Below are 22,971 nucleotides of genomic sequence, written 5' to 3' on the forward strand. Positions count from 1 at the left end.
CTACACGGTGGCCGATACAGGAGCATTTCGATTTTCGTGACCGCACTTGAGGCCTCTCGGAGTCAGGAATTCTTCAATGGTCTTCACGGCCGTCCGAAGGGCTTCTTCGATTTGCCCATCACTGCCTCCCGCGGATCATAACGTACTGTCGTCCGCGTAGAAGTTGTGATTAAGGCCTGGTATGCATTGCTGTTTTGCGAGCAACTTATTCATGGCCAAAGTGAAGAGCAGAGGAGAAAAGACCGAACCTTGGAGTCACGATATTGATTTTCCCTCTCTCTCTTGTGCGATGTTGTTGCATCCAGACGTTAACGTGGAGTGGTAGAGGGCGGGTCTCGTGAGTAAGCCGGGGGACGTAGTTCGCGACTGGTGAGTTTGAGATAGGCGTGCAGGTCTTCCGACGTTGGCACTTAGAAAGGCTTTCCTCAAAATTACTTATTTATCACAATATTTACAGCTTATTTACATATGCCGACAGATTTCGGCCTCTCCACATTAACTAAAAAAAAGACAAAACTCCACACTCTCGCGACTCCGGACCACCGTCGGCCACCACACGGCCAACCCGCCCGGCCGCCGCTCAAGCAACTCGCTTCTCCAACTCTGCGACCCCGGGACCACCACTGGCCGCACACGACCGATCTGTCCGGCTGCCACCAACCAACCTCCCGCGCTCTCCTTAGCGCGCACCCATCTCCTTGTCCTCCCGCCAAAACTACACCCTCAGCAATAGGTGACTTTCCCGCCACATTTCGGACGCAACATATCACAACACAAAAGAAAAGCACACAATATAAAACACACGGCTTGCAACACAAAAGAAAAGCACAAAATATCGAACACACGGCTCGCTGCAAGCTGCCCTGGTTAACTAGAAACATGCCACAACGAGGGGGGGGAGAAACCATTTGTGACACATGCGTCCTGTTAGCCGCTCTGGCCTAGGGTGCCCGGATGCCCGCTCGCCTCCGGCGCTGGCCCATCGAGCAAGCTTCCGTGGTTAACGGGAAACATGCCACAACGAGCGGAAGAAAAACCATTTACGACACATGCGTCCTGTTAGCCGCTCTGGCATAGGCTGCCCGGATGCCCGCTCGTCTCCGGCGCTGGCCCATCGAGCAAGCGGCCGTGACTAACTAGAAACATGCCACAACGAGCGGAGAGAAACCCTTTACGACACATGCGTCTGATCGGACCATTCCCCCTCTCTTAGGCAGAGGCTCCCGACACTAGCGCGCGACGCCGCCCTGAGAGCCTCTCCCTTTTGTCGGCGCGTTCCCCTGCTCCCCTTCGGCGGCCCTCCTCACGCCTCACCATGACGTTCGCCAGCTGCGTCGTGAGCCTCCCCTCTTCTTCTCCATTCTTTCCCCCCCATTTTTTTTTGTTCGAAAAAAAAACAAGATTTCCCCCTAGGCTGGCTCAGGACGCGACAACTCTCTCCAGTGCGAGAATGCGCTAAATTTTCCCCCCCTCGAGATTCACTCCGAAAAGAATACAGGCATGCGAGTGCATGAAAGCAAGGTACACTGCTACACACCACACTGCACGCCACATGATCGCATATTTCAAGTGAAGGCAGAGTATACAAGAAGCATGCATAAAAATAAACAGGAAATCAACAACAGTCCACCAAGGCGAGCCTCGAACATCGCTGCTCTCATGCTCCGTGCTCAGGGGTTGCTTCTGCTTGACCAGTTCGTTATAGTCCTTCACTGTTAACAAGCAGTCAATTTCGCTCACCAACTCCTCTGTCACTGCGCACAAGATAGCAACATGTGGGCTCCCCCATCGATCCTTAGCGGCACATGCGCGAGCTCAGGCTCAATATGATGTCCGAAGGCCCCCTTCAATGCTACCTTCCCTCGTGAATCTACCCTTTCCTCCGGCAGCAGTGACCTCCTGACCACCGTGATATCCGTGCCCGAATCCAATCGCGCCAAGATTTCTGATTCGCCCGAACACAGAGGAACATCGCCTACATGTGTCCCCGCCAACTGAGTGCTCGCTTTTGGCTCCTGACCCTGGCACCGAATTTCAGCGCTGCGAGGGGCTACTTCTATCACTCTGGCGGTAATCTTCCTAGCCTCTGTCTCTAGGCATTCTCGAGCCATATGCCCTAAACGGCCACAGCGGTAGCAAGGGGGTGACGCAGCCTTCTTTCCTCTTTCCTGCTCCCATTCCCTGCCGGCAGGATGCCCCTCCGTGGCGCCGTAACGAACACTTACACCTCTGATTTCTATTTCTTCTTCAGTTTCTTGACACTCCCTAGCCATGTGACCTGGTCGGCCACAACGGTAACACTGGCGCATCGTCGTATGTGCTTTAAATGGCGCGTTCTTCATCGCTATCGGTTCTTGCCCGTGGAGTGGCGATGCCTCAGCCATCTCCTCTCTTCTACGTCCTTCATCACTGGCCATACCCATGCGTGGAACGCTAGCTCCCGATGGTTTCCCCCGGCTGCTCTCCACAGCCTCGACTACTTCTGTAAGTCCGTCTATTTTCAGCCAGCTTTTGTTCTCCTGAAGTGCTATCTGTCGCAGCGCGTCATTGGGCAGGACCTCTTTCAGTTTATCCACCACTACCAGCTCCATGAGCTCCTCCATTTCGGTCACTTTTCTACTGCTGGTGTAATATGAGTAGTAAGTGCGAAGCCGTAGCCGAACTGGCGCCACGATTCCTGTGGTCCTTTCTTAGCCGTGTCAAACACTCTTTTAAACTCTGCCGGGCTTAGTCTCAGTTCCCTCAAAATTACTTGTTTTAGCTGTTTGTATTCAAGAATTTCTTTTGTCCCATTTTGCATGGCCATTGATCGCATGCGGTCAGTGAGGTAAGGAATCAGGATGATGGATTGCACGCTTTACGGTACACTGAAGGAGTGGAACAGCATCTCCACGGAATCAAACCACCCCGGAATAAGTGACTCCTCTTTCGGCATTCGGGGCAGTATGCTGCTCAGCATTTTGGAGTATTTTACTGCTTCTTTCCCTTCTGATACATCAGCTGTGCCTTGTCTGCGTAATTTCTCTGTCCCGAATTCAATTTTCGCCCTCTCTAGCCTCATCTTCTCAATTTCCATTTGGATTTGCATATTGCGCACAGGTTCACCCCTTTGCGTGCTTGCCTCGCTCACTCCCCCAGTCGTGCTATCATCCATCTCTGGCGACAGTAGCTTACTCTTTCCCCTCGTGAGCATAAAGCAACAAAAGCTGAGAACAGCACTGTTCGCTCACCGTTTTCTTTCGTCGTCTTGTCTTCAAGGATCGTCGATCAGTCCAAGTTCCAGGGTTCTCTCACAATCACTTTCGTTTTAACATGCCACCAGTCCTGGTACGAATCGCCGCCACACTGTCAAGTCCCGCTGCAATTGAGTCCGTCTTCCCTTGCTCTGTTCGGGTCCACGATTGTTCTCCACACCTACATCGGTGTCGAAGTTGCGAAGATCGGTGAAGATCCGCCTGCTGTCTCTTGTTCTTGTGCTGGCGTTCTTCTTTCTTGCTGTTCGTTTTTCCACTCTTCGCCACCCAAGGGCAAACGTTGCTGGTGAGCTGACTAGCTCGACGTCTTCTGAATTTGCGTTGCCTCTGTCTTCCTCGTTCACGTCGCAAAGCAGCGGTCCCTTCATCCTGTCGGGTGCGCCAGTCACGATATTGTTTTTTCCTCTCCCTCTTGTGCGATGTTGTTGCATCCAGAGGTTAACGTGGAGTGGTAGAGGGCGGGTCTCGTGAGTAACCCGGGGGACGTACTTCGCGACTGGTGAGTTTGAGACAGGCGTGCAGGTCTTCCGACGTTGGCACTTGAAAAGGCTTTCCTCAAAATTACTTATTTATTACAATATTTACAACTTATTTACATATGCCGACAGATTTCGGCCTCTCCACTTTAACTAAAAAAAAGACAAAACTCCACACTCTCGCGACTCCGGACCACCGTCGGCCACCACACGGCCAACCCGCCCGGCCGCCGCTCAAGCAACTCGCTTCTCCAACTCTGCGACCCCGGGACCACCACCGGCCGCACACGACCGATCTCTCCGGCTGCCACCAACCATTCTCCCACGCTCTCCTTAGCGCGCACCCATCTCCTTGTCCTCCCGCCAAAACTACACCCTCAGCCAATAGGCGACTTTCCCGCCACATTTCGGACGCAACATATCACAACACAAAAGAAAAGCACAATATAAAACACACGCCTTGCAACACAAACGAAAAGCACAAAATATCGAACACACGGCTCGCTGCAAGCTGCCCTGGTTAACTAGAAACATGCCAAAACGAGGGGGGGTGGGGGAGAAACCATTTATGACACATGCGTCCTGTTAGCCGCTCTGGCCTAGGGTGCCCGGATGCCCGCTCGCCTCCGGCGCTGGCCCATCGAGCAAGCTTCCGTGGTTAACGGGAAACATGTCACAACGAGCGGAAGAAAAACCTTTTACGACACATGCGTCCTGATGGCTGCTGTGGCCTAGGCTGCCCGGATGCCCGCTCGTCTCCGGCGCTGGCCCATCGAGCAAGCGGCCGTGACTAACTAGAAACATGCCACAACGAGCGGAGAGAAACCCTTTACGACACATGCGTCTGATCGGGCGATTCCCCCTCGCTTAGGCCGAGGCTCCCGACACTCGCGCGCGACGCCGCCCTGAGAGGATCTCCCTTTTGTCGGCGCATTCCCCTGCTCCCCTTCGGCGGCCCTCCTCACGCCTTACCACGACGTACGCCAGCTGCGTCGTGACACTTGGGCTGTTCTCCCGTTGCCCAACTTGATCTTGTCTGATTTGCACTTGCCAATTTGGATACTCGCCTTTCTATTGGATTTGAAGTCTTTCACATAATCATAGGTAATTTCGCCTACTCCAAGATCTTGGAGGTTCTGCAAAATAGCCTTATGTTTGACATTATCAAAGACGTTTGCCAGATTTAAGCCCAGGACAACTGTTGTCTTTGGTTTGTGCATCAATGACCTGGTGCTGGTTCTGAAGCATGAAGTGCGCCCTCGGCAGTCCAGGTCTCAAGCCAATCTTTTAGTCAAGGTGAAGTCCGTTTTCTTCCTAAACTTGTTTAATCTAGTGTGAATAATGCGCTCCACGTGCTTTCCTACACATGACGTCAGAGAGAGGGGTGTCACATTTTCAAGCTGTAGTTTTTTTTTCAAGGTTTTGGGATCATGACGATCTGCGCCGTCCTCCAGATGGTAGGGAGTTGTCCCCGTGGTCAACACTCTTGTATGTGGTAGACTAGTGCGGCGATGAAATTGTGATCGAGATTTTGGACAATTTCTTTTGCTTAATCCGTCTGGTCCTGTCGCTACTATTGTTTTTAGACGGGAGGTTTCAGACCTCACTTCCCCTTCCTCGATGGGTTGGCACATTTCCGGGTTTGGCGGTCCCCGACTCTCCGGGAGGGTCTGTGGAACGGAATTCCCGATGTATCATGATAAGTTTCCTGGAAGGTTCTCTGCAGTCTGCAGGTATGAGTGGACGAGGTTTTCAAGATATTGCCTCTCCGCCGACTTGCGCCGCTCAGGCTCCAAGGGGTAGCATATAAGCTGCCAGGACGTTTCAAGACCTTTGGTTTTATGCATGGTGTTGCAGGTGGATTCCCATTTTTGTCGTCATAGTGCGAGGGAATATTTCTGAACCACCTCATTGGGTCGGCCCAGGCGGCGGCGCACCGTCCTGTTTTAATTTAGTTGCTTAAGTTCCCATCATCGGTCGCCAGCGGTGCAGTAGACGGCTGTCTACCTCCTCTAAAACAGCGTCTTGGGGTACTTCTGTGGTTGCTTCCTTCACGTTCCCTTTGAGCGTTGTCGCCCTTTCTTCTATGTTTGATTTCTCTTCCGTCTAATTTGGCTCTCATTTCAGGGAAGGTGTCCTACCGCACTGGATGCGATATTTTACTAGCGTTGAAATACGTCGGTCCTGTGTGTCTCTGCTCTCTGTCCTTTGTGTTCTATTACACAACGGTGGCCTTCCCACATTTAGCTCTTCGTGGTACTGCCACAGTCTCGATGACAGTGATCACATCCTATGTTCTCTTCAGTGTTACACCATGTGGCATTCTTAACCCGACCGAGAAAATTCAAGTCCTGAGAGGTGTCGTTGTACACGCTGTTCCCAGCTCGCGTGGGGCACTGTAGATCCGTTAAGAGCGTCAAGCCCGCCTGTTGCGCATCCTGCCACAGATTTCAGCCCTTGATACATTTTGTATCCCCATGCTGTTGTCAACCGTTAAAGTCGCCGAAAATCACCAGCACTTGCTTGTTGGCTATTTTGGATGTCATTTCGGCCGAAGGACAAATCCCAACATAAAAATAAAAAGAGGGTTCTTTCGATTGCCGATGTCAGCGGAGGAGCATACCGACGCTACGCTCATCTCGATAGCGGAAGCTGGACTGGCACTCTTCCCAGCCGGGAAGCCTGTTTCTGTAGCCGCCGTCGGTGACGCATGCCTCGGGTGACGCATCGGTGGCGCTGGCTTTTACCGGGAACGTGGTCCACCTTGCGGCCGTCTTACGCTGGGCCGGATAACAAGGTAAAAGCTGCGCGGAAATGTGCGCAGACTGTCGCCACATAACCCCCCACCCCGCGGAGTCCATGGAAGAGCTCTCAAGGCTTGTAAAAATCTGTGCGGCGTACCCGACGTCCACAGCGCGTAGTGACCGAAGCAGGCTGCGATGAAGGGGGTCGTGAGTGGACGCCTGTGGGTGCACTTGTATTCTATGGCTGGTCGAAGTCGATGTAGGCTGGCTTAAGCCGGTCGATAGAGACGCGCATGTCGTTCCCGTTAACGCGCAGGGTGAAGGCTGAAGGGCGATGGAGAACTTGGTAGGGGCCGCTGTAAGGTGGCTGGAAAGACCTGCGGACGGTGCTGTCGGGGAGAAAACTGTACTTGCACGTTGCCAGGTCCTTTAAGACGAAAGGGCCAGTGTTACAGTGGTGCGCTGCAGGTGACGGGCGGAGGGCAGCGATGGTGCGTCGGAGCCGGCCGACAAAATCGGTGTGATCTGACGTCGCAGTGGTGGGTGGCGGTGCAGCAAGAAATTCGCATGGGAGACAGAGTGGCTTTCTTTAGACGAGCTCTGCGGTGTAGCCTGAATGTCCAGCTTGAAGGTGGCGCGAAGACCTAAGGCGACGGCTGGGACGGCTTCGAGCCAGGTTGAGTGCTAGTGGCACATGACGGCTGCTTTGCACTGACGGTGGAAACGCTCGATCATCCTGTTGGCGCACGGGTGGTAGCTGGTGGTCCTCCAGCGCTCGACCCCGATGGTCAGCCCGAGGAGCCTGAAAAGCTGCGATTCGAACTGTCGTCCCTGGTCTGTGGTGACGCGGCGAGGGGGCCCAAAGCGAGCAATCCAGCCGGCCAATAAGGCCGAGGAGACGTCTTCCGCGGCGATTCCCTCGAGAGGTCAGGCCTCAGGCCATGTAGTATACTGATCGATGGCGGTGAGGCAGTAGTGATAGCGTCCAGTTGGGGGAAAAGGGCCCTGTGATGTCGAGGTGTACGTGCTGAAACCCCCCAGAGGGCCTGGGTAATTCTCTGAATGATGAAGTTACATGCCTGGTGACTTTACCACGCTGGCATTGAAGGCAGGAGCGCGCTCAGGTGCGGCAATCCGGCTGCATGGAGGTCCAGACATAGCGGTAGGCCACGAGGCATGTAGCGGAGCGTATGCCGGGATGGCTGAGATTATGCAGCTGGATGAAGAGGCCACGGCGATGGCAAAGGCGCACGTAAGGCCTGCTTCGTGCTCTTGACATGTTGCAGTAGGTAGTCGTTTTCTATCCAGGTATGGGGACTTGTTGAAGCTGTAGTTAGGTCCCACCCTTAAGAAGTTCTTACAGTTGATGTCCGTAGTCTGAGCCTCGGCGAGTACGTCAGCAGTTATCGGCGAAGAGCTGATAGCTGCCACACTTGAAAGTGCGGCGGCGACCACGTTGTCCTTCCCGCTGACACGTTGGATCTCGGTGGTAAACTGGGCGATAAACGAGAGCTGGTTCTGCTGGATCGGCGGAAGTTTGTCACGGCGTTGAGAGAAGGCGTAAGTCAGAGGTTTATGGTCGGTGTAGACAGTGCAATGCTGTGCTTCGAGAATGTGGCGAAAGTGTTGAACTGCTTCGCATATTGCCAGACGTTCTCTGTAGTAAGCTGGTGAACTCGATAGGGCGGGGGTCGCGGTTTCGTTGGTGCGACTCGCCGTCGTTTTCCGGCTGAGAGTTTCTGGGAGAAGAACGCCAAGGGATGCCAGGTGTTGTCTACGCGTTGCATAAGGGTGGCGCCAACGGCAAGGTTAGAGGCATCTGTGAAAACCCCCAAGTGAGCGTCTGGCACTGGATGCGAGAGAAGTGTGGCGTTGTAGAGAGCAGCTTTGTATTATTCGAAGAGTTGCGTTAACGCCGGCGTCCATGTGACGGGTTGGTTGCCTCGTAGTCAAGCCAAGGCATCATGGAGGTGAGCCGGGTAGTCGGCTGCGTGTGGCAAGAAACGCCTGTAAATGTTCAGCATGTCGAGGAAACGGTTAGGGTTTTTAGAGGTGGTGGTTTGGGGTAATAATGAAGGTCTAAGACGCGCTGAGGCGAACGTCGTGTTCCCTCTGATGAAACTTCATGACCGAGGAATTTGACGACTGAAACGCCGAGCGTGCTCTGTAGGGTATTGACGAGTAGGCCGTGGTCATCGAGGCGTTGGAAAAGTGGACGAAGGTGCGTGTGGTGTTCGTCGGCGTTACAGCAAAACACCAGTATGTTGTCAAGATAAACGAAGCAGAAGTCGAGGCCTCGGACGACTTCGTCGATGAAGCGTTGAAAGGTTTTTCCAGCGTTCCTCAGGCCAAAGCTCATGAAGGGAAACTCGAACAAGCCGAAAGGGGTAATGAACGCAATTGTCGGGACGCCGTCCGGATTGACGGATATCTGCGCGTAGGGCTTCACCAAGTCCAGCACGGAGAAAACATGGCAGCCATAAATGCAAAGGGTGAAGTCCTCTATGCGCTGAATGGGGCACCTGTCTGGAATGGTGCGGGCGTTGAGGGTACGGTAGTCTCCACAGGGCCGCCAGCCTTCAGTCTTCTTCGAGACAAGGTGAAGTGGCGAGGCCCAACGGCCGTCGGAGCGGCGGGCGATTCCCTCACGGAGCATATGGCTTCGAATTCTGCTTTGGCTATGCGCATACGATCCGGGGCAAGGCGACGGGCACACACAAAACCGGGAGGTCTGGTGTGGTTGGGAAGTAGTGAACAGTGGTGTTCTGCACATCACGTGGCAACCCGCTAGGGTGCGTCAAACCCGGAAATTCGGCGAGGATTGCGTGGTACGGCGAATGATTTTCAACACCGAGTACGTTGATCCTCGAATGGAAGGTAGCGGTTCGCTGTCCTGGCGAATAATGTCCCGTCGTCGCGTCGATGAGGCGGTCGTGGCGGCAGTCCAGAAGGAGGTTGTAGTGCGCCAAAAAGTCTGAGCAGATGATTGGCTCGTTGACGTCGGCGATGACAAAATTCCAATGAAGGCCAATGTGTTGGTTTTTAAACTGGACGTGCAGACGGAGTGAGCCGTAATTCTTGATTGTGGACCAGTTTGCCGCGTTTAGCTCGAAGGACGCAGGAGGACGGGGACCTTGAATGTGGGCTCCTGGGTAGCAGCAGATGTCGGAACCGCTGTCGACAAGGAACCGCTGCTATGTAATTTGGTCGGCGACGAAGATGCGACGGCCTCCAGGTTGGCAACTCGCGGCCGTGTCTACGAGCTACCGTTGTCGGTTCCTTTATGTCCAGCGGAGCAGGGTGATCGACACTATCGTGCTCTGTCCCCGAAGCGTCGATGGTAGTAGCACCGGTCGTCGTCACCAGGCTGCTGCGACGGGGTGGTGTTACGGTCACGGTTTTGCGGGTGGCGCGTCGCGAAATGTTAATCGAGGCGCCGTTTAATGGAGCTGAACAGTCGATCGATGTCATCGATACGGCGCGCAAGCTCTGTGGTGTTCTGCGCCGCGGCGACAACCTGGACGAAGGGCGACAACTGCAGCAAACAGACCTCGATCACGCGATCAGCGATCTCGGCAAGTTGGCAGAGATGTAGCGCAAAAAGCTGTGCCCACAGAATTGACTGCACGTGGGGTGGAAGACGTCGAAGCCAAAGTGCTTGCAGAAAGGAATCCTGGATTTGCATGTTTGCCGCGAGAGCACGCATGTGGCGGAGGAGCTGCGAAGGCTTGCGCTCGGCAAGTTCTGCGGACTATAGTTGTCGCGCCTTCTGGTCTTCCGAGAGTGACAGGCGGCGGATGAGTTCAGTCATGAGGTGTTCGTGGAGGTTGGCCGTTGGTGGGTTGGCAAGGATATCCCGGACCTCGTTGACGTAGTGGGAATAGAGTTGGGCGATGGCATAATCTTAGCGGGTCCTGTCTTGCTTGAGGCGCGCGAGGTAGAACTGGTCCTCTCGACTTGGGCGGATCACACCTCGGACCATTCGGCCGAAAACATCGGAAGGTTCAGAACGACACGCCAGACGTCGTGCGGGGCAGCACGCGGGATGCCGTCTGCCGGGGTTCTGATGTCCTCGGCGGAGGCGGCAGGGTGTTGCTGCACGGAAGCATTAAGTAGGCCGTGACGTACTTCCTGGAGCTGTTGGTCTTGTTTCTCCATGGCGATGCGTTCTTGTTTGTTGTCCGGGTCAGCAGATGTGGGATGTCATTTCTGCCGAAGGACGAATCCCAGCATAAAAACGAAACTAGCGTTTATTCGATTACCGAAGCAGCAGACGAGCATACCGACGCTACCAAAGAGAATTTATTTGTACACTAGACAATATTTATACACGAGTAGTACATAAGGTAATCTCGAAAACAGGAGCAAAAAAATGGTCAAAACAGTCCCCAATTTGGACAGAAAAAAAAACATCTACCGAACAGGCCAAAAATCTATGTACAGTATGTACCATGGCACGGTCCCTTTCTAAATCCAACATACATTTCAGTACGCGGTACTAAGGCATACCGACGCTACACTAGTCTTGGTAGCGGAAGGTAGACTGGCAATCTTCCCAGCCGGGCAGCCTCTTTTTGTAGCCACCGTCGGTGACGCATGCCTCGGTTGACGCAGCAGTGGCGCTCAGTTTTATCGGGAACGCGGTCCAAAGTGTGGCCGTGCTACGCTGGCCGGATGATATCAACATAAAGGCTGCGCGGAAATGTGCGCAGAGAGTGTCGTCACATCTATCTTCATAGTTCTACGGATGAGTGCGCCAAATTGAGCTCTCCTTTTTTTGCGAGGCGCTGTATACATTAGGTATGAACACGCTCTTCACCATTTTGTTGCTTGTGATGAGTTCGACTAGTACGTGGTCAACGTTTTCGACCGCCGTTTCGTGCCTAATTGGCCTCTGTACAGAAAGCTCGATAACCCCTTAGCTTCACCTACATTCCTACTTCTTGCAATGCTTTTGCGTCCGGATTGCCTTTATTTCTAAGGAGTTGGTGCTGAACCGGTTTTTTATTTTTTATGGCGGAGCCCGCAACAGTTCCACTGCCAAACAGTGTGCCGATAATTTTTGACCACCAAAATGATTTAAAATTAGGGTTCTTGGTATCATCTTCGCTTCTAACGCGGTAACGCGTGCGTCTGTCTCATTTAACTTTAGGGTTATTGCGCTTAGTGACTGATTGCCTTGAACTCTGCACCTATCTTCTCGATGAAGGTGTCAATATTCTGTTCTAGTTTCGCTACTTTCTTGCCTATTCTTTCGTCAAGCAGCGGTGTGACTCCTTCGATCGTTACATTTTGGTTCCTCAGTTCTGCATTCAGTTCCGGGGGCGGTCACACGTATTTCCTTTGCTGGCTTAGGACTCGGTCCTGCTTTTATTTCTACATCAAGACAGGTTTCCCGCAGTGCTTTAGTGTTCTTTAGCGCTGTAACTTCCTCTTAAGGGCGTCATTTTCTTTTACGAGTTTTTCTACCTGCTGTCTAAGCTTGGTTAGCTCCTCTCTATGTTGATTGACTTTTACGAGACACTTTCTGCCCAGCTCACCTATTTGGTCTCCTCGGATGTCTTCCAGCACCTCGAGCCGGTTCTTGATTGGGAACTGCTCGTCCTTATTCTCGGAAAGGAGGTCGAGCGGGAACGGCTCCCACTGAGCACCCACGTTCTCGATGTGTCCTGCCAGATCTCTACAGTCATTCGCGTCTTTTTCTTGATTCTTCTTCCTCGGCACAAGGTTCCGCCTCCCATTGTCGTTTTTTTTCAATGTAAGGAGTTCGATACCGTTTCTTACACTTGTCACCAGTCAAATCCTCCTTGCCGCAGAGCTGACATTTAGGGACGCACTGATGGTCTTGAGAGGTTCTGGACGCCATATCCTCGACTCTTGGGTCGGTCGGGTTTGTACACACGTCGGCTCGGTGGCTCAAGCTTGCGTAGATGCGGCACACTTCATACTTCTTGTATAGTGCGCAGCGGTACTGCACGCACGAGTATATCACGTACCGTGGCACCTTCTTCGTCGGAAATAGCACAATTACCGATTTCGTCTTCCCAAAGAGTCTGGCGCCCAGATTCTCCGGGTTTCTGTCATGTTGAAGGCGTATTAGTTTCTTCCTGGCCATGATCTAACGGAACGCCATGAATAACACCTTTTCCGGTATTCTCAGGAGCCGTGCGATCAGGTGACACCTCGTAGCTACTACCGTCCGTCTTAATTTTTTTGAGCCTCAGGTAGCGGTCTGCTCGTTCCCTACTTTGTGTACTGACTAAGATGGTATTCTGCTTTTCACTCTTGCAGACGGTGTCCACCTTTATGTCTTCTGCGCTGAGCGCCGCGGCACTCCAGATTGCTTCTTGACGTTGTGCTCCTCGCAGGAGCCCCACATTTAGTGCCCCTTAGGGGGAACGACGATTTTAAAATCCTTCGCAGGCAGGCACCGCCGCTGCGATGTCACCGAGCCTTCCGCCATATTCCTCTCCACTCGGAGCGCCATCCCAGCTTCCTCGCCTCCTGCCTTGCCGCCATCTTGGCTACCTTGGTTGTGCCTGCTGCCGCGTCGGTTCTTCCCGTCTCTTCGTTTTCCGAGGGCTCGCACCCACCCATGCTGCTTTCCTAGTTCGCTGGGCGAGATACGCTTGCTTTCGACCTTGACGATATACATCACGGAGTGAGACTCGGCCGGGCGGGGTCCAGTATAACCGCAGTCCTCCACCAGCCTAGGCTGTGGCCGCGGCCGGCTCCGTTAGCGTTAGCGCTTCCGCGGCATGGTCAATGCAAAATTGCCGAAAAGCACTGCAAATTTGGGTCCCCTTCTCGTATTTTGGTGTCCACGAAGCCCTGTAGCTTTCGCTGTTATGATATGTTGTAAGTCGTTTGCTGCCGAAATATCGCATCAATCCTTGTTTTTCCAGGGAGCCCATGTGAGTAGCGTCCGCACTACGATTTCAGCCCTTGTGGTCACCGAACAAACAATTTTTAAAACGAACAGCTTTCCTAAGCTAGGTAAAGCTCTCTTCGGGTAGACATCACAACAGCCTTGAACGACTTTCAGCCCAAAAAGATAGCCGTGTAAGACCATATGTGCTACAGTTAGGGTGCGGAACCCTTCACCCCTGGCGACCCATGACTTTTAGTTGACCTTTGACCTCCGACTTAGGGTGACCTTCGGGTTGCAATTTGACCTTAAGAACATCCGTTGGGATATGTGACGCCGCGTGATGAACAGCGATTGGGGTGTCGTCAGCTCAGCTTATGAATACAGCTTTTCGATGATTTTTAGGGTTAGCCAAGTTAAACCACTGCCCATTTTTTCCCTGTTTCTATAGGCTGTAGGCGTTCATTGTGTCGATTGGCGTTGATAACGTCCTAGACTCCGATGATTTTGAGCAAAGGAAGGGCGCATAGCTCGCTCTCTGGGTCAGTGGAATCACGCTTTAGGGTACGTGGCGGCCGTGAGACAGATATGAGGGCTCATTGCATTAGCGCTGACAAAGTTGTTGCAGACACGCACCACTGCTGCAATAGGCCGCAGCGTTCAATGGGTGACCAACCACTCGTGATCAGCCGTTGATTTACTGCCGCTTGTCAGGGTGGCAGGGTGCGCGCTTTGCCTATTCAGTGTGTGGAACTCACTCAACTTTGCAGGCGCCAAGCCGCGTCTACTCGCCCGATGCACCGCAGCTTTCGCTCTCTAACCAGGTTGAGCAGAAGTTAAACCGTGTCCCCACGGCTTAGAATAATGTGCTACCGCCGGCAGTATGTGGCGACCGCCTCTCACCTATTCCCCCACATCTGTCTCAATAAACTGTTTAGCGAAATTACCTTGTTGAAGGGCAGCTGCCCCAGTCATTTGCAGTGGTGTCTTGCAGCGCTCTTAGCATGTGCAGAGTACATTCCGTTTGTGCCCGTTTGTATCAACCAGTGATATTTGTGGTAAATAGTGTACCGTAAGAGCAAATAATATGGTGAAATATCGTGTGTCACGCTAGCGGCTGCGCATGCGACTGAAGAGCAATCATTCCGAATTTAAGGAATCTGAAGGAGAAAAGGGAAGACAGCGAATAGGCCACGGAGTGCGCTGCAGAGCCCACTGAATTGGAAGACAATCTATAGTGCTCAGTCAGGCAGCGAATTTAACTCCATTTCCGACAAATTACCGTAGTCTGTGTTGACATCTTTCCTATGTCATCACCTGTCTAAGGCTTTGTTGCCATTTGCAAATGTTTCCAGTAAAATTCGCTAAAGTGCAGGTTCCGCAATAAGCTCAGTGGCAGTCGTTTGCTCAGCGCGTTGCTGAAGCCCAAACCAAGATGTGCCTGCGTTCGTCCCTGCGTGTTTTCTCTGCTCTCTGCTGCGGTCAAAATACCGCACTAGCTTCACTAATAAATCGCATTACCTAAATGCGTAATCGTCGCCCATTTATTTTACTGCCGTTCAGAACACAATATTGGAACGGAAATCCCGCCAAGGAAAGTTATTTTTGTCGTTGCATAGGTCATTTTATATTAGAGGCATTCGTTCTAGATGGGCTTCAATTTCATGCAAAACTTCATTTTGTTTTGAGTAACATTTGGAGATGAATTTTTGCCTGACTGATTTTGCTTTGTTTATCAGGGCATATATGCCGGTATTTCTTACAAAATCCATCTCAATTTGTACAATTACTAGTTTGTCCTTAAAACTTATGCTGTAATGAATCAATTTGTTTTATAAGCAGTTGGCAACACTATCCAATGAAAGACATTACGAAACCAATAATTCTGTAATACCTTTCAATTACCTCTCAGAAAAAGCTATTTCCCAAAATATCAAAGGCATTCTTAGGCAGTCAACACATGTATATTAGCTGCAACAGAAACTTTCACGTCATCTAGGTAATTAAGGTTCAAAAATTTTGTTTAGCACACATAATTCCTTGCTCTCTTTTCTGAACACAGGTATAGAAGCCTCTCCGTTGTCACCATAGCTTTAATCATCACCAACTTATTAATAAATTAAAGTACTTTTATAAAACAAAGAATAATAAAAATTTGTTTTTGTACATTACATGCGACTACCTTTTAGAATTGTCATTCCAAGAAGGTTACGATTTGAATTGATTTTATATATTTCACAGTGTTCTCACACTACTTATTGCTTTCTACTCTAATTAATAACATATAAGAGTGCGGTTCATCTTCGCGCTAGCAAAACAATTGAAATGGAATCCCTCCAACCTCTCTCAAAAACAAAACATCATGAAGAGAAATATATGTATAATAAAAAGCATCTCACATGGTTTCCTTGTTGTTGTAGTGATTGTTGTAGGTTCAATCGTGGGCTCTGCCGTTGTGTCTTCTTCCTTAGTGTTCCTTGTCGTGAAAATAGTCGCGGTCCGTGGTGTTGTTTTTTCGTGATCCCTGTTGATTCAAAAAGTAGCACGACTTACTGAATTGCTTAGCTCAGGACACATTATGCTACCTGAAGACCGCTCTGCCCCCCCCCCTCTTGGCCTCTGCAAGCAGCACTCAATTAAACAGGATGGAAAGACACCGTTATCTAAATCCTCATTAGCGTGGCAGACGAGACGGCAAGTAGCGCCGCCCTACCGGAAAATAAAACGCTTATATCTGCAGCTTGCAGGAGTTGCAGAAACGTTTTACACGGCGTGGCCAGGACCCCCTCTCGGCGGTCGAGTTTAGTGCACAGAGTGTGTACCTTTTGTTGTCAGCTGGTGCGGGAGCAGCGGCTTGAAAAGACTCGCAAGCCCACCCGGTGCTATAAAAGGCATGATACCTGCCACAAGACTGGGCATTCCCGAGGTTATGGTGATCGATGTATTATAAATGCTTTAATGTGAGTTGGCGTAGGCTTACTGCAATAGGACTTGAAGTGGCTATATATATATATATATATATATATATATATATATATATTAGCAGACAAGTTAAAGGAAATGAGGGGCCCGTTTGACAAATTTATGAAGTGAGCCAACAGTCACCGAAACCAAGGTGCATAGGGGAACGTTTTTTTTTTTTTTTTTAATGTGTTATGCTTATTAGTGGGATAATAATACTTAGATTAATAAATCGCTTAAAGAAAATTACTTATAAAGCAGCAGAAAAAACAACCATGCCGCCGGTGGGATCCGAACCCACGACCTCCGAATATCGCGTCCGGTGCTCTTACCAACTGAGCTACGGCGACGGCTGTCCAATCTGCTGCTCTCGTGGATATTTATGTTTACTGGTTGTAAGCGAGCCTTGAGAGTGTTCACCAGCGCCACCCAAATAAACATAAATACCCACGAGAGTGGCAGATTGGACAGCCGTCGCCGTAGCTCAGTTGGTAAGAGCACCGGACGCGATATTCGGAGGTCGTGGGTTCGGATCCCAACGGCGGCATGGTTGTTTTTTCTGCTGCTTTATAAGTAAATTTCTTTATGCGATTTATTAATCTAGGTAATATTATCCCACTGATAAGCACAACACATAAAAAATAACGTTCCCCTATGCACCATGGTTTCGGTGACTGTTGGCTCCCTTCATGAGTTTGTCAAACGGGCCCCTCATTTACTTTACCTTGTCTGCTAATAGCTTAACGAGGGTCTCGGTTCGGGCAGTCTTGATGCCATAGGTAGCATAAGAGGGCTCTCGCACAGTTTCCGCCCTCGCCGTTATATGACGCTCCACGTCACGCTCGCGGTATTACTGTACGTGCTACGTCCGCCCCTATGGTCAAGGGTGGCGCTGGTGAACACTCTCAATATTCGCGTACACCAAATAAGCATAAATACCCACGAGAGCAGCAGATTGGACAGCCGTCGCCGTAGCTCAGTTGGTAAGAGCACCATTCGCGATATTCGGAGGTCGTGGGTTCGGATCCCACCGGCGGCATGGTTGCTTTTTCTGCTGTTTTATAAGTAATTTTCTTTAAGCGATTTATTAATCTAAGTAATATCCCATTGATAAGCACGACACATAAAAAATAACGTTCCCCTATGCACCTTGGTTTCGGTGACTGTTCGCATGTATATATATATATATATATATATATATATATATATATATATATATATTTATATATATATATATATATATATATATATATATATATATATATATATATATATATATATATATATGTGTGTGTGTGTGTGTGTGTGTGTGTGTGTGTGTGTGTGTGTGTGTGTGTGTGTGTGTGTGTGTGTGTGTGTGTGTGTGTGTGTGTGTGTGTGTGTGTGTGTGTGTGTGTGTGTGTGTGTGTGTGTGTGTGTGTGTGTGTGTGTGTGTGTGTGTGTGTGTGTGTGTGTGTGTGTGTGTGTGTGTGTGTGTGTGTGTGTGCATATATATATATAGTTGCGAAAATATGAGGTACTTGATTGCTTAATAAAGTATACATCAAAGTATCCGCTTCGTTTAAGGAAACATTTTTTATTTTACTGGACGTTTCGATCTGAGGACCGATATTTTTCAAGGATGGTCATACAGTGCATGGGTGCGTGTTCTTATTGCATGAGACTTGACACACAGAAGGCTTAAAAGGAAGACAAATTAAGAAAAAAAGAAAAGAAAAAAGGGGCCTGCAGAACAGAGCAAGCACCTATGGCATATTAGGGAGGCAAAGACGGCGCGTCGCGTACCTGTTAACTCACTGCACACAGACACACACGCACACACACGAGATGAAAGAGGGAGGCCGGGCTGGGTGCGCACGCGGCTACTGCGAAAAGATAAAAGAAACAAAGAGAGAGAGAGAGAGAAACACAAGCAAAGAAAATGGGAAAAGCAAAGAAAAAGAAACGTGGTGGAGGCTTAACAAAAGAAGGGAAGTGTCCGCCAATTGTGGGCGTCTGTATACCTCTGGCCGCGTATGTGTGTCCCCGTGCGACGGGGAAAGATGGCCCGGACGAGGCGGAAAAGGTTTACACTGCCCAAAGTAGCTCCACATGGTGACACGCGAGCCGCTAAAACGAGACGAGCTTCCCTTAGGAGGACCAGATGGAAAGGCTTGTTGACAGGAATGCAAAAAGAAATAATGCACAGAGAATTTAAAAAAAATATAATGACAAGAAAAGAAGAAAGACAAGAGGACATGTGGCCCTCGCGAGACCAAAAAATGAATGCAGCGGCATATAGGAACAACTAGCCGAAACTGACAAGCGACAGGGCTATAACCTCAGACGACTCAGTCAGTGGTGGTACTTTGTCTATTAGGGTTGGAATTTTCTTTGGTTTCGGCTATCGAAAGAGACGATAGGGTGCCATGATTTTCGTTGATGCCCTTTTTCACTGTGTTAAATTTGACAATAAAGTAATATTCGCTTTTTTCACGCTCCGGAGTGTTTTTAAAGCTACTCTGCAATATCTTTACTTTAAGTTTATCAAACTCATGGCCTTTTTTGCAGAGGTGTCTCGAAAGTGGGAGGCCAGGGAGAGATTTAGTGTGTGAGTAGTGGTTATTGAATCTTAATCGGAAGGAACTGTCGGTTTGGCCAATGTATTGCATTTGGCATTTGCCCCACTCGAGCATGTAAACAACATTACTAGAATCGCAGTTTAAATCCTCTCGGATAACATGTTTGAAATCTGAATAGGTACTTTTAGCCGGTGCTGTGGTTTGCATGTGTTTGCAAACTTGGCATCTGTTCTTTCCGCACGGTGTGCAACTCACCGGCCTCGGTTTATTAACTGTTGACTGCACAAGGTGGTTTTGTAAATTTTTTGCCCTTCTGTATATTACCTGGGTAATCATTTGAAAAATTTTTGAGAGCTCTCACTTTATTTTATTATATTGAAGTGTTTTTTCAGGATTTTCCTAATATTCGGTAGGCTGTCTGTGAATATCAGCACCAGATTAGAGGGATTCTGCCGGGATGTGATCATGATTAGTAACTTCTGCCGTTTTAATGGCATCGCTGATGGTAGAAGACGGGTAGCGCTGTTTCTTTAGAACTTCACCCATGTGTTTAGCATGCTTTTGAAAATCTTCTGATCGAGAGCAAATGCGTTTGAATCGGATAGCCTGTGAGTATGGAATTGAAGTTTTGCAATTGTGTGTGTGGCAACTGTTGAAGTGAAGATACTGTTGTCTGCCTGTGGGTTTTTTTATAAACGCTAGAGATTAATGCAACCCGTTAAACACGAACCAGCACATCAAGGAAGTCAATGCTATTAGTTGAGTAGGTGTGTGTGAAAGATATATTTGGATGTATGTTGCTGAATGAGGCGATAAAATGAATTATTTCTCCCTCGGTTTCTGTCCAAATTATGAATATATCATCAAGAAAACATTTGTAAAAAGACGGTTTGGTTGTATATGAGGAAAAAATTGATTGCATTTTGCTCATAGATATGTTGGCGTAATTTGGTGCCATTTTTGTGCCCATACCCGTGCCACTCGTTTGAAGATAATATCAGTTGTTGAATTCTAAAGTGTCAAGTTTAAGAATAAAATTTGCAAGCGTGTCGATGGCACTTAGACTAGGAGAGTCTAGGATTTTGTGTTCTATATAGGCTCTGACCATAGCCTGGATTCTATCGCCATGTGGGATGTTAGTGTAAACTGACACCACGTCCAGGGTAACTAGGAAAGCGCCATGAGAGAAGGTGACATCGGATAATTCTCTCAGGAAATCGTTAGTATCTCGTAAATAAGATTAATGTTTCGTAGGTATATATTTGATGAGAGAATCGATGTAATCGGAGATCGGCTCTGTCAGTGTTCCAACGCCAGAAACAAAAGGTCGCCCCGGATATTTTTTGGAGTGCGCGCCATATTTATTCACCATGGTAATTCACCTTCATCGCTTAGTGTGTTCAGACTTTGTGCTATAATCTTCTGGTTTTCAGAGGTGGGTTCTGATGATAGTTTCTTATAGAATTTTCAGTCGTTGAGCTGGCGGTTGTCCTCTTGAATAATAATCTTTGTCAAAAATAACTATACCTCCACCCTTGTCGGCGGGCTTAATGAAGTTGTCCGTTCGTTTCCCGAGAGAGTCTAAGGCGTTACGTTGCTTTTTTGAGGTTGGGTGGGCCAGATTTTCGTATCCCGAAGGCCTGATGTACGTCCTTTGTACCGCTTTAATATATAGATCTAGATATTGATCCCTGCCAGTTTCGTGTATCCGCTGTTCCTGAGGCCTCGGGCACCAAGCATTATTTTGGCTTGGCTTGTCTAAAAAATATTGCCGTAGTTTAAGTGTTCAGGAAAAGTTAACAAGATCCTTGAGTAATTGTTACTCATTATACTGCCCATTATTAGGGAAGAATTTTAGTCTGCGTGATAAAAGGGACTTTTCATCGGGAGTGATTTGTGAGCTTGATAGGTTGATTATATTTTCCGGAAGGTGTGGCTCTCCAGGTGTTCGGTCTAATGTGGTTGTATGTTCGTTTACAGTTTCGTTGTTATTGTCGGGTGAGGATATGTGCATTGCTAGTTGTAATACCATTCTGCGCTCCATACCTGTCTCAACAACAATGCCATCAGCGAAAATTTTTAAGTTTCTTTGTCCAAATTGGCTTAATTTTGCTCAACTGAAACACCTCAATCTCATCTGTCTCGGTTGCTGAGAGTACCATGTTGTGACGCGCCCGCTTCGCCTCGAGTGCTATTGATGCTAACGTCTTTTCAAAGCGCTCAGTTGATATTTTCAGGAGGTTTAAAGAAGCCTTAAATAGTTCTTTGCTCCTTGTTTTTCGATGGGATTCTGAAAGGTTACTCATTGATAGGGATAGGGATACGAAATGTCCCTTCGGTAAGTTTCTGATTTAAGATATATTTCAAGAAAATCTATGTGCAGCTCCTGCCTGATTATTTAGTCAATATTTTTTCTTAATTTTAAAAAACTCCTAGACTGTGTTACATTAGCAGAAGGAGAAATGTTGGGCGCGTGAGCCTTCTCGGCCTGTCAGTTTTGCATTAACTTCAGGCGTTGGGCTGAGCCAGAGCATCGTCTGAGGTCTTTATTTCTCTTGTTTTTAAGCCTTCTGTGTGTGAAGTCCCATGCTATAAGAACACACGCCCATGCTCTGTATCATCATTCTTAAAAAAAATCGGTCCTGCGATCGAAACCTTCAGTAAAATAAAAATGTTTCCTTAAACGAAGCGTATACTTCCGTGTGTATATATATATATATATATATATATATATATATATATATATATATATATATATATATATATATATATATATATATATATATATATAGAGAGAGAGAGAGAGAGAGAGGGAGAGACAGACAGAGAGAGAGACCTGGGTTCGATCCCGGCCGCGGCGGTTCAACTTCAATGGAGGCAAAATTCTAGAAGCCCGTGTACTGTGCGATGTCGGTGCACGTTAAAGAAACCCAGGTGGTAGAAATTTCTGGAGACTTTTGCTACGGCGTCCCTCATAGCCTAAGTCACTTTGGAACGTTAAATCGCCATAAACCAAACCATATATATATATATATATATATATATATATATATATAGTACTCGTTTTGACAAACTTATGAAGGGAGCCAACAGTCACCGAAATCCTTATGCGCCTTGGTTGCGGTGACTGTTCGCTCCCTTCATAATTATATATATATATATATATATATATATATATATATATATATATATATATATATATATATATATATATATATATATATATATATGTATATATATATATATATATATATATATATACATTTGTCAGGAAGTGTTGGCTACAGTGAGGCTCCGAATTATATATATATATGTTACGAACGTAGGTTGCGTTGGCTCCGCAGAATAAAGATTTAAGAGAAGTGGGCACTTCTACAAAGACACTTTTATTTATCAACGTTTCGACCGCGGTGCGGTCTTCTTCAGGACTGTAGTGGTCTCGCGTCAGATGGACGTCCATCTGAGGCTCCGAAAATGGCGTCTCAACAAACCTATTTGGGCTCACTTGAGCCCACAATGGACTAAATCACTCGGCGACGGCGTAGCAGCAAGAGTGCTTGGTGGTTGTCGAACAGAATGCCCGCCGCTGTCGGCCATGCTCTCTTTAAAGCTGATGGCGAAACTTCGAGATAAAGCGTGCAAAGTTACTACAACATTCTGGAACAACGTAGAATCCACTCTGCCTGGATGCGATCAATAGAGATGAATCTGCTCGCGTCTTACATCGCAAACAAAGCGATAAAACAGCCAGCTGGCATTTTTGTACAATGAACAAACGAACACTGGAAATATTCGCGGCATTACTCCCCTCTCACAGAAACATCGACACGATTATTTAAAACTAATAAGGCGACCAGCAGCAAATAAACTGGATTGTGCGAATACAAACACAGAGTGTGGCAACATCTGCAGCGTCATTTAGCGCGCATAATATGGCTTTAGACGGACGACATGGACAACTTTTGGTCGTACGCGGCGACGCTGCGATGCAGTCATTGTGTCAGAGATGACTTCATAATCCACTTCACCTAGCTGACGAAGAACTTTGTACGTGCCGAAATAGCGGCGCAAAAGCTTTTCACTCAATCCACGGCGGCGAATGAGAGT

At 48.7% G+C, this 22,971-nt stretch overlaps 1 protein-coding gene and 1 non-coding gene across 2 annotated transcripts in view; one reads left to right on the plus strand and one right to left on the minus strand.

The window, feature by feature from the left end:
- The window catches only part of LOC144135085 (uncharacterized), a 942,878-nt gene that overhangs the window by 858,991 nt on the left and 60,916 nt on the right, over window positions 1-22,971 (minus strand). Inside the window, exon 3 of the mRNA XM_077667844.1 lies at window positions 15,742-15,866. Within this exon, the coding sequence (XP_077523970.1) occupies window positions 15,742-15,866 (125 nt within the window). The remainder of the gene's footprint in view (window positions 1-15,741; window positions 15,867-22,971) is intronic.
- On the plus strand, window positions 17,269-17,342 carry TRNAR-GCG (transfer RNA arginine (anticodon GCG)). Its single transcript has one exon. It is a non-coding gene; the product is annotated as a tRNA-Arg (tRNA).

The sequence above is a fragment of the Amblyomma americanum genome, chromosome 5 (assembly GCF_052857255.1).
Source record: "Amblyomma americanum isolate KBUSLIRL-KWMA chromosome 5, ASM5285725v1, whole genome shotgun sequence".
Lineage (NCBI taxonomy): Eukaryota > Metazoa > Arthropoda > Arachnida > Ixodida > Ixodidae > Amblyomma > Amblyomma americanum.